At 38.3% G+C, this 12,768-nt stretch overlaps 1 protein-coding gene across 5 annotated transcripts in view; it reads right to left on the minus strand.

Moving 5' to 3' along the window:
• LOC122561126 (transcription elongation regulator 1-like protein) overlaps window positions 1-12,768 on the minus strand; it is a 741,295-nt gene that overhangs the window by 638,443 nt on the left and 90,084 nt on the right. For all 5 annotated transcript variants that reach the window (XM_043712594.1, XM_043712591.1, XM_043712593.1 and 2 more), the window contains exon 5: window positions 7,889-8,083. In XM_043712594.1, the coding sequence (XP_043568529.1) occupies window positions 7,889-8,083 (195 nt within the window). The remainder of the gene's footprint in view (window positions 1-7,888; window positions 8,084-12,768) is intronic.

The following is a 12,768-nucleotide window of genomic DNA, read 5'->3' on the forward strand; positions in this document are numbered from 1 at the left end:
AACTTTCTTCAAGAAAAATTGCAGTGATCCTTCAACAATCCTTGGCTTTTAAACTAGTTCTTTTCCCAGTTCAGTCCACAATCAAAAATACTGGGGGAAAAAAAATGGTCTTTATACTTCCATCTCTCAGCATTCTGTAGTGTCACTCCATTTCAATAACATTCTGCTAATTATGTTACAGCGAATTTTAGATGTTTTTATTTTGAACTTTTACTTTGGACATTAGTAATTAAAGTTGCTGTGAATACAATCTCAGTTGAAAGAAAATGTCAGACTGAGATTCATGACATCCAGGCAATCAGCTTGCTTAATTTCAGGGTAATATATAATGGCCTGTCATACTGTATGTTTATAATATTGAAAATACCTCTTGTAGCACCACCCACTGGAGTAATGGGCACTGCAGACACTTAATGAGTTTCAACAAAGTTCAAACACTACATTTCAAATTTACCATAGAATAGATGGTAGCGAGAAACTTAAAAATATTTGAACTCCATTTTACTTATTTCCACATATATTTTCCCTCTTGTCTTGAGGGGACTGACTCTTGCTGTAGTATGGTTCAGTATGCAGCTCTCTGTTGGCCAAGTGAGGAATCTTAATGAGTGCACTTAGTCACTAGGCATTGTAAAGAATATTATGGACAAGACCAAAATAAGAACAGAAAGTACTGGAGTAACTCAGTTGGCTTGGGAGCATCAATGAAGAGAAAAACAGAATGAATGCAATGAGTGCAATGTGACTTCTGTATAAGAGGAGTGGCATTAACCATGAATCATAAACTGTTTCTCTCTCCACAGATGCTGCCAGGCTACTGAGTTTCTCCAGCGGTTTCTGCCTTTCATATAGATTTCCAGCAACCACAATATTTTGTTTTTGTTTTAATAGCCAGGATCAGCCCTGTTCTCAGTCAGCTTCAGCATGTGCTCACTTCCCTTCTAAGTAACAATCTTCAAGGCAAGTTTTTTTAAAGGTAATGTCGCGCTCGTTAGTTCCTGAGTGAATCAGTTATTGCCCCTCTACTGACCATTTGAATATTGAGTTTGCAAAGTCATGTGAAGTAATTTAGTTATTTGCTGGCCTAGTACAATAAAAAAGATTTGAAAACATTTGAAAAGGGAATAGTGGCTCAGTAGTTAGCACCACTGCCTCATAGCATCAGGGACCTGGGTTCAATTCCACCCTGTGTGGTGTTTATACATTCTCTGTGTCTTCGTAGGTTACTTTCAGATGCTCCAGTTTCCTCTCACAGTCCAAGGGTGTCCAGGCTATGTGGATTAACCATGGGGGATGCAGGGTTACATGGATAGAGGGTGGGACTGGGTGAGAAGATCTTTGAGGGTCGGTTTGGAGACAATGGGCCAAATAGCTTGCTTCCATAATGTAGGGATTCACTGACAGATAATAATATAATTGTGAAGTAGATCAAATATAGAGGACTTTTAATTTCCAAGAGCAAATAAGGGGAAAAAAACGAGAGAGTATAAGAAAAGATTGGCAGTTAAAAATAAAATGATTTCCAAACATTTTAAGTATGATGAAGCAGGGACCTTAAAGGAGATTAAAGCACAAAAGACACTCAGAATATTTTGCAAGAGTCTTTACCAAAGCATATGGTACTCCGATCATAGCCAAAATTAGATAGTTCAGACGTGGGCCGATGAGCCAAGGAGTGGCAGATGGAGTTTAATTCAGATAAATGTGAGGTGCTGCATTTTGGAAAAGCAAATAAGGCCAGGATTTATACAATTAAAGGTAAGGTCCTGGGGAGTGTTACTGAACAAAGAGACATTGAAGTGCAGATTCATAGTTCCTCAAAGCTGGAGTCTGAATAGGAAAGGGAAGAAGGAGTTTAGTCTGCTTTCCTTTATTGGTCAGATCATTGAGTATGGGAGTTGGGAGGCCATGCTGCAGCTGTACAGCACATTAATTAGCCACTTTTGGAATATTGTGTGCAACTTTGGTCTCCCTCCTATAGGAAGGATATTGTGAAACTTGAAAGGGTTCAGAAACGATTTACAAGAATTTTGCCAGGGTTGGAGGGTTTGAGCCAAAGGGTGAGGCTGAATAGGTTGGGGCTATTTTCCCTGGAGCATCAGAGGCTGAGGGATGACCTTATAGAGGCATATAAAATCATGAGGGGCATGGATAGAGTGAATAGCCAAGGTCTGTTTCCCAGGGTGGGGGAGTTCAAAACTAGAGGGCATAGGTGGAAGGTGAGAGGGGAAAGATATAAAAGGGACCGAAGGGACAACTTTTTCACACAAATAGTGGTGCATGTTTGGAACGAGCTATCAGAGGAAATGATGAAAGCTGTTACACTTACAACATTTAAAGGGCATCTGGATGGGTACATTATTAGGAAGGTTTTCGAGGAATATGGGCCAAGTGCTGGCAAATGGAACTAGATCAATTTAGGGTGTTTGGTCAGCATGGATGAGTTGGACCAAAGGGTCTGTTTCTGTGCTGTACGTCTCTCTGACTCTCTGTGAAGGGTTTACAATTAAGGAAAATGTTTGTAAAAGCTAGGCTGCCTGTATTCAAAGCTGAAAATGTGCTGCTGGAAAAGCGCAGCTGGCTCGTGCCCGAAATGTCGATTCTCCTGCTCCTTGGATGCTGCCTGACCTGCTGCGCTTTTCCAGCAACACATTTTCAGCTGATCTCCAGCATCTCCAGTCCTCACTTTCTCCTGTCTGTATTCAAAATTGGTGATGTACCAGGACTATACACGATGCTGTCCAAGGATACTGATGTAAGAGATAGGAAAATGCAGACACTCATCATTGGTGTCCAATCTTTCTTTGATTAATGAGTGGTGCCAGAATGCTGGAGAATCTGAAATGTAAGACTGCTGTTTAAAAAAGCTGTAAGGATGCACATAGCAAATACTGACCAGCCAGTTCAACCATGCTGCTGAACATGTTTTAAAAACAAACAATAATATCACAATTTAGGCTACTGAATAATTTAGGGGTCCATTGTGTTGAATGTAGCATGGATGGAGGATTGGCTAACTAAAACAGAGTTGGGATGAGGGAAGCATTTACAGGATGGCAATGTGTAATAAATGGAGTGTCACAGAGATCATTACCAGGGACGCAGGTATTTGTAATAAATATTAACTGACACAGAATCTGGAGAGGGATACAGATAGGTTAACTGAGTGGGCAAAAACTTGGTCCATGGAATATAATGAGGGAAACTGTGAGGTTATGCACTTTGGAAGGGAGAACATAGGAGCTGAATATTATTCAAAGGAAAAAAAGAATTCAGAAAGCTGCTAACCACTGAGCCACCGTGCCGCCCAAATACTGATCAGCCAGAATATAATGAGGGAAACTGTGAGGTTATGCACTTTGGAAGGGAGAACATAGGAGCTGAATATTATTCAAAGGAAAAAAAGAATTCAGAAAGCTAAAGCACAGAAGGAACAAACCCTCCAACCCTGGCAAAATTCTTGTAAATCATTTCTGAACCCTTTCAAGTTTCACAATATCCTTCCTATAGGAGGGAGACCAAAGTTGCACACAATATTCCTTGTGCATGAATCACAAAGAGCTAACATACAAGTTCAGCAAGTAATCAGGAACGCAAGTGGATTGTGGGTTTTTATTTCAATGGGAACTGGAGAATAAAAATAGCAAAGTCTTACTGAAACTTCAACAGACCAGTCAGGACACAGCTGGAATACTCTGAACAGTTTTGGTCCCCTTATTTAATGGAAAATATACTGGCATTAGAGACAGTCCAGAGAAAGTTCAACTGATTGATACTGGGTATGGAGGGACTGTGTTATGAGGAGAGGTTGAGTTGGTTGGACTTGTAGTCATTAGAGTTTAGGAGGAGAGGGAAGCCTATTGAAACATATAAAAATTTTAGGGATATTAACAGGGTAGATGGAGTAAAGTGGTTTCCCTTTCTGTGAGAGTCTATGACCAGGATATCTGACAGGTTAATTAGAAATCTTTGAGGAGATAACGAGGGGGGTGTAGAATAATTTCCAAAGAACATTCTGCAGAGTACTCCACATAAGATCAGAGCCCATGGTGTTGGGGATAGTATATTAGTGTGGCTAAATAATAGAAAACAGAGTCGGGCTAATGGGGACATTTTTAGAATGTAACTATTTGAGTGCCACTGGTCTAGTGCTAGGACCACAATTATTTGCAATATATTTCACGACTTGAAAGACGGAAATATATTAATGCCAAATTCGCAGATGACACAAAAATAGGCATGTGATGAGGGTGACACAAAGAGTCTACAAAGAGATATGGATAAGTTGAGTGGACACTTTCATTGCAGATGGCATTTATTTTGGGTAAATGTGAGGAGAGTTAAGGACCAGAGGGCATAAACTCAGAGTAAGGGGTCAACCATTTAGGATAAAGTTGAAGAGGAATTCCTTCTCTTAGAGAGTAGTGGACCTCTGGAATGCTTTAGCACAGAGAATTGGTTTGGCTTGGTGCTTAAGAAAATTCAAGGCTGAGGTAGACAGATTTTTTTATTAGTAAGGGAATCATGGGTTGAGGGATGAGGAAAGTAGCGTTGAGGATGATCAGATCAGCCATGATAGAGTAGATTCAAGGGGCTGAATGGCCTACTTCTTCAGCTATGTCTAGTGGTCTTATTCAATCATGATTAATCATTTTTTGCACAATTAATTTATGCTGTGTATATTTATAATGCCACAACTTTTAATGTGAATAATTGGTTTACAATACCAAAGGGCACTTGTGCCACAGTGGTAGCATTCCTACATCTGAACCAGGATGCCTGAGTTCAATTCTTTCATGTTCCACAATTGGGTAATAACATCTTTGTCAAGGCTGATTAGAAAAATTCAATAAGCCAATCCTGTCTTTGAAATGTTTTCTTTGCACATGCCAAGGCTGGCTGACACTCTGACATGCATGGTAGATAAAGATTTTAAGGAAATTGCAAAATCTTTACATTCACAAAAGCTCCAATCCACAAATTAATCCCGCTTGAGCTGAAAATTACACTTAGTCTTGATCATACAGGAGAAGTGTGCTATTATTACTAATTTGCTGCCTCATTGTTCATATAAGAAATGTGCTCAAGGTTCAAGACAATATTGAGACCTAATAGGATGCATATCTTACAATGCAGATAAATCCTGGAGGTGCGAGATAATTCCAATAGTGTAAGAAGTAATTGTAGTTCAACATTTTCTACTGGTTGTCCGAGGCATGATATGCATAATATTGGAGCTCATGATTCTTAACTTCATTTGCCTTTGACACTGACTTCATGCAGAAAGTGTTCTAAAATAAGAGCACTGTAAAAAACCTGGAGTAAAGCACAGAAAGATAATGGCATTGTTTTGCGTAATGTTGTGGCTGTTTTCCTCGAAAGGAGACCTTGAAGAACTTGCACAGAAAATCAAGAAGCCTCTGTCACAAGTGTTCCTTCACGCCAGCATCTCATGGCCTGGTCCAATCAATTCCTCTAGGACTTGAATGCGATGTGGCGAACTCTGCTCTTTTCCAATGGCAACCAGATCTGAAGGCAAGTTAAGTAGGTAACATATAAGATCTGCCAAAACAAATTTCTGAGTCAAAGTCCATTACATATGGACCTGGGGTAAAAAGAAACCTGCAGGTGATTTGATTTTGGTTCAAATCAAACAATATTTTTCATTCTCACAGTGAAAGGCAGCTTTTAATTGGCGAGTCTATGTTACTTGTTATCAGACACTTTATCTTCAGTACCTAGCTTACCAGATGTAATATGCTACAAGGCAAACAATCTTTCCTTCCTATCAATTTGCAGCTAAATAAGAATTCACATTTCACACCAATTCAGAAAAAAGATAAAATCAGTTATGCTGAACAGTTTCCATAAAATACTAAATTGCTAACTATATTTATATAAAAAGATAATGATGCGCATAAGTAAGCAGTATTGGTAAGTAATTACATATCCTCAATTCCTATTAGACATTTGGAAAAGAGTCCACAAGCAAAAAAAAATGCAAAAAAAAAAATGGCAGTTATGCTGAATCCTTTCCTGGAATCGAGATCAGGTAATTTTGAGAAAGACATTTCGGGCCAGAATTCAGTGTGAAGCCAACGGTGAGGCTGACAGCACCTGCCATTGTTCATATACAAATCAAATGGCAACTTCAGGCAAGCAAAGAGACTTAGTCAAACATCCCAAAATATGGAAAGTACAAGACATGCCGCACCTCTGTAAACTTTGCCTCCTTATTCCAAGGCACTCAAGGAAATGATGTTTGCGTTTCCATGTAGATACCAACTATACTCACCATAGAAACTCAGGGCTTCTGCATTTCAGCTCACTTGTAATGTTTGAAATGCTTAACCACTGTCAAACAAGCTATAAATATGTGCTTAATTCTGAAAATTAACAGTTGGAAGTGTGGAATCTCATATCTACCTCTCAATGAATATTGTAAGAAAATATCAAATTAATTGGCAATTATCACATTGCTGTTTCTGGGATTTTGCTGACAGCAAAGTAGTCACTGCATCTGCCACATAACAAGGTGACACTTAAAAAAGGTCTTCATTGGCTGTAAAATACTTTGAGACATTCATTATTCATGCAAATTCCTACAAAAATGCAAGTCTTAATTCATTCCTTCAGTTTTTAATTGTTGTACATTTTAAAATATAAAATGTTAACTTCTGGAATTTTAATGTTTTACTTGTTTCTGTTCTTTCCATCTATATCCCTTAATCCAAACTTCTTATTTTGCTCTTTATATCTCATTTGACCCGAAATTCAACTAATCTAATTTTCATCTCCTTTTCTCCACATGTACAGATTTAATTTCACAATTCTTCAGATGACTACTACGTTCATTCAGGTCTCAGATGCTTAGTTTTCCTCAGTGTAATATTCTCAAATTCCATTTGCAGGAAGTTGTCATTCAAAAAGGAATTCAAACGTACAAAGGCAAGTCTCACTGATGGCAGATATTTTTAGCTGTCCTGCTGGAGCACCATTTGATTAGTGTTCTCTTACTCAAACAGCCAAATGCTTTTATTCTATCTGCAACACATATTCTTCATAAACAAAAACAGAAATTGCTGGAAACGCTGCGTAGGTCTGACAGCATCTGTAAAGAGAAATCAGAAATAACGCTTTGGGATCCAGTGACCCTTCCTCAGAAAAATTTCTTTTTGAATTACTCAGTTCTGCGGAAGAGTCATATGACCCAAAATGTTAACTCTGATTTCTCCCCACAGAGCTGCTGAGCTTTTCCAGCAATTTCTGTTTTTGTTTCTAATTTCCAGCATCAAAAGTTCTTTTGTTTTTATTCTTCATAAATCCAAACATGTTAGAATTAACATCAGGAAGGGCTCCTGTGGCACAGTGGTAGTGTCTCTACATTTGAGCCAGGAGGTCCTGTTCAAGTCCACCTGCTCTGGACATGTGTAATAGCATCTGTGAACAGGCTAATTGGAAATATCTAGAATTAATACAGAAGCCATGCACCATTATATTACTATGAGCAGAAAAATTGACTCAAAGGTTTAGAGACATCCATGTGGAAGATTGACAGAATGCACTTGAGAGTTACGGATTTACAACACCTAGGGAAAATGCTCTTTGCCTCTAAGTCATCAGCAATATGTTGTCCTTTATTAATGTTACACTGCTAAATTGTACTGGATTTTGTTTTGCAATTATAAGTATTTTGCTGTCTGGAGATAAAACCAGTGATCACAAATTTCTAACAGGATATAAATGGAAAAAGCATCAGGAAACAGATCAGAGCTAACTTGAATTGGCAATCCCTTCTAGTCATGTATAGCCATATGAAACTTCCCGATAAAAGGAAATTTAGAGAAGACATACACAGAATTAAGCAAACTAATACATGTTAACTTACTTGGAAGATGTGTAGTTAGGAATGGGATTTTGATTGGAGATAGTGTCAGGAGATATGGTTGCATATTTGCAGGAGGCAGTTCTTGTTTTTTTTCTGTTTCAACTGCGACCATTGCTGCTGCTGCTGCTGCCGCTGCTGTCGCTAATACAACTGCCTGATTATTGGTAACCCATTTGAAAGTTGGTTCAGAATCACCTGAGAATAAACCATACACATTTTATATTATATATATCAAAAAGTTGGGTTCAAATTTAATATCCACATAGATCTGAAGGTTACCTTAACAAGTGCAAAATGACTGTTTACATTTTCCAACTATCCACAAATAAGACATCAACTAATTTATTTTCCTTGCTGGGAAAAATGATGCCAGTACAGACAACAGCCACAATAAAGCAAAACATCATAAAATTATATAGATAAAAACATTTTGCTGAGGTATTTTTAAAATTTCTATATAATCATTATGCTGTTGAGTTCATAAAAACCGGAAGATAAAGTGGAGATGACCATCCAGCCTACTAAGCCTGCACTGCCACTCAACAGAGTCTGGATAAAAACAATGACCGCAGAAGCTGGAAACCAGAGTCTAAATTAGAATGGTGCTGGAAAAGCACAGCAGTTCAGGCAACATCAGAGGAGCAGTAAAATCGACGTTTCGGGCAAAAGCCCTTCATCAGGTTTCCCAGCACCACTCTAATCTAGACTCAAAAGAGTCTGCTCAAACTTTTATATCAATTCCATTTTCCTGTCTATCCCCAAATCCCTTACTGATCACAAATCATCAATCCCAATCTTAAAAACCCTCGAGAGCCCACAATCCTTCTAGGTGGAGAATTACAAAGTTCTACAACTCTCTTGATTGAAGCTATTTCATGTCTCAATTCCAAACAAACATCTTAGACTGCAGCAAATAGAAAACTCCTCTCAACATCTGCAATCCCCCAATAATGTTATGTACTTTGATGAGCTCATCTCTCAATCTTCCAAACTCCAAAGAATATTGGCCTATTCTACTCAGTCTTTGCTCATGGAGGTCTCATTCCATAAATGAGTGAATACTAAATGCACCCACTCTATGCCATACCATACCCTTCCTTAGAAAGGACCTGATGGTGCAGTGTCTCTACCTCTATGCCAAAAGTTCTAGGTTTAAGTCCCACTTGTGTGTCATAACATGCCCATTTAAAATGACTATCCTCCTTTAGGTAAGGAAACCAACACTCTTCACAGTATTCCAGGGGCAGGGTTTTTCAGATGTTTGACTTGCCCACATAAGCATCTGAATAGTCAGCCGGGAGCATATTCCACCAATCACAGCAGCCTATAGATGAGTGTGCACTCTGGCATAGGTCCCAGTGGCAGCAGTGACCAGGATTGGAAACAAGTCGGAGAAAGTGAGGTCTGCAGATGCTGGAGATCAGAGTCCAGAGTGTGTTGCTGGAAAAGCACAGCAGGTCAGGCAGCATCCGAGGAGCAAGCAGTGGTCCTTACAGTACTCTTTTACTCGTGAAAATTTTGCTGGTTTAAGCCTCAAATAGACTTGTTGCAAACCTGAGGTGACTAAACTTTATGCCCCAACTTTTCTAAATGGACCTTAGTCAATACATGGAAGTATTTTACCAATCATTGGTATTAGGCTAAGTGGCCTTCAATTGCCTAGTTTTTCTCTCATAATTTTCGTGAATAGCTTTGTTGTTTCCCAATCCATAGCAAATATTCTCGTATCTGCAAGTTCTGAAGTTCAAAATCAACATAACCACTTTCAATGTAACATCCCTTAGAGTTCTAGGATGCAGGCCATCAGGCCAATGGGATTGTTCACTTTTATTCCTGTTAATTTCTGCAGAACCTGGTCTTTACTAATTATTTTAAGTTCCTCATTGGATCATTGCTCTTCACAATTTTCAGTAGGTTCTTTGCGTCTATTATTATTGAATAACTTTGTCATTTCCTTTTTCCTCATTAATAATTTGCCCATCTCTGCTTCGAAAGCCCAACAGGAACTTAGAAAATAGGAGCCGGACTCCATTTAGCCCATTGAGCCATCTCCACCATTCAACTAGATCATTAATTTCTGAAATGATAGCCACTGCCTACCTTTTGTCATACCTTTTATCATTGGTCTACCATGGCCACTTTGCTCCTCATACCTTTGTAGTGCCCTTTATTTAAATTTAAGAACTTTGTCCCAGATTGGACCAAATCACTTTCACATTAGTTGCAATATTCTATCATGGCTTAAACACTTTTCCCGAAGGGGTTATTGATAACAAGATCATTAATCAGCCTTTCCTAATGGCACAATGCTGAATCTAAAATAGCCCACTTTCCAATTATTTATTCAATATGTAATTCAAGAAAACATCTTGTATACATTCCAGGATTTCATCCTTCGTAGTACTAGAATAATAAGGTTTACCCAGTCTAAATGCAAATTGAAATCATTCATGTTTGCTTTATTATCCTTGTCACATGGAGTTTTAAGTTCTTAGTTTAAACTGTGCCCTAAATTCCCCATTTTGACTTCCATTTATCCAAACATATACTAAAAAAAAAGTGGTTTTACATTTCCTGCTCAATATTCCCATTCTGTTTTCTTCAATTTTTGGTCCTTTTCTAATTTTAAAACTCTCTCAACCTTTTGACTGACTACTCTTTGTTTCAAAATGTTGCATGTCTCTTTTTACTGTTCCAATATTTAAAATAAACAGAACACTCAATGTAAACAGAGCACTAACGTAAACAGAGGCTATGCAACGGATGAATGGACACCGCACAACAATCAGACAGGAGTGCTTCCCCCCACCCCCAGTCAGAGAACACTTCAGTGGTCCAGGGCATTTGACCTTGGACCTTCAGGTGACCGTCCACCAAGACAGACTTTGGGACAGGGAACAATGCAAATTGGCTGAGCAGAGGCTGATAGCTAAGTTCGGTACCCATGTGGATGGCCTCAACTGGGACCTTGGGTTCATATCACACTTCAGGTGACCCCACTGCACTACAGGCACACGCAGACACATACACATAGACACAGACAGACGCACACTCACAGACAAACATACACATACACAGACATTCCTAGACACACGCACGACTACACACACACTCCTATGGAGTCATACACCCAAGCAGACTCTCTCTCTTACACGAGCTCTCTCTCATATGCTCACACATACACTCCCACACTCTCACGTACACATGCACCCTCTCACAGACTTATATCCTTTTACACTCACACACACAGACACACATACACATAAATTTGTAGGTGAATTTGTACTTGCAGAATTACATTTTATTTTGCTCAAAAACTGCATGAACCCATATAAGATTCTGTAAATCCACTTTTTAGATTAGAATCAATTTGAACATTGTGGCATAGACAGTCTCACACAGGGCACCTCACACCTTCAATGCATTACCTGGGCTGACATGGCACCAATTGTTAAAGTTCACTTGAGAATGTAACTTTAAAAAACGGTTCTGCAATTTACATATGAAAGAACTGAAACTGACATGTTCATTCTAAAAGGTGAGAGACTTAACAAACAATCCAGGTTTGTTTCAATATATGATTTCAGTTGCATGACACTGTAAACGTTTGTAATAAATTCTGTGTCTTATGATCTTATACTCCACAACCATCTGATGAAGGAGCAGCGTTCCAAAAGTTAATGCTTCCAAATAAATCTGTTGGACCATAACCTGGTGTTGTGTGATTTTTAACTCAGAACACTCAAGTTATTCTTACCAATCTGTTTGCATCAGTAGATTAAAATGAGGTTGTCAACTTAAACAGGATCAGCAAAGCAAAAGTGCCTTTATTTCCATCTATTCAGCCAACTTGTTTACCACATAAATATCTATCAAACTTGAAAAAAATTCCCAAAGGTCTTACTTAAGTAGAACATGTAATTTTACGAAAAAAATACATTACAGCTTCGTGTGGAGATCTGCTAATGTCCTTCTGAAATTCTGAAGGATAACACATTGCAATTGAAGATTTAGCCAGAGTACAGAAAAGCAATTTAATGTTTTATTATATTTACAACCATGGATAATAAAGGATGAAGTGGACTTATAACAATCTTGATAGAAGCATAGCATTGGATTCTTTTTCCACAATTTAAAGCAAGTTGTAAAAGATATTGGATAATTAAGCTATGCAGTGAGAATCATCGAACTTTACCTCATAAAAATATAACAAAGAGCTGTATCTTGGACACTGAAATATTCTTTACTCTGCAATAATAGCAAAGTTGTACAGCTACCTCCCCACAACCTCTCCAAGTCTGGGTTCAGAAACAAGCCTGTGAAGAAATACCCAGTCTTCAGCATGCCACCTCTACCATTTTCCTTGTGAATAAAATTATAGGGCTTTTTTCTCTGCCATTTTCATGTTTAATATCAGTGGTAGGAAAAATAATGGATTCAGAAGTAAAACATGTAGAAACAAAAAAAAAATCCAATGAACAGTCAGCATGGATTTCAAGAGGGAGATTTTAACTGACCCAAACTTATTGAATTTTTTGAGGAGGTAACAAAGTGACAATAATAATGTAATAGATGCAATTTTTTTCTGAATTTCCAAAATATCTTCAATAAAATGTTCCATAACAGACTAATGAATAAGATCAGAGAATGTGGTGTCAATCAATAAGTGCTAGAATAGATTCCCAGTTGGCCTTAAGAAGAAAGGCAGTTAGCAGGAATGAAAGATAGTCTGGCCGAGTGGCAGAAATTGAATGTGGTGTTCCATCGGATCAGTGCTAGAACCACTATACTCACAATGTACATGAATGATTTAGAATCATAGAATCCCTACAATGCAGAAGCAGGCTATTCAACCTATTGAGTCCACACCGAACCTCCAA

Source organism: Chiloscyllium plagiosum, chromosome 22, assembly GCF_004010195.1.
Source record: "Chiloscyllium plagiosum isolate BGI_BamShark_2017 chromosome 22, ASM401019v2, whole genome shotgun sequence".
NCBI classification, from domain to species: domain Eukaryota; kingdom Metazoa; phylum Chordata; class Chondrichthyes; order Orectolobiformes; family Hemiscylliidae; genus Chiloscyllium; species Chiloscyllium plagiosum.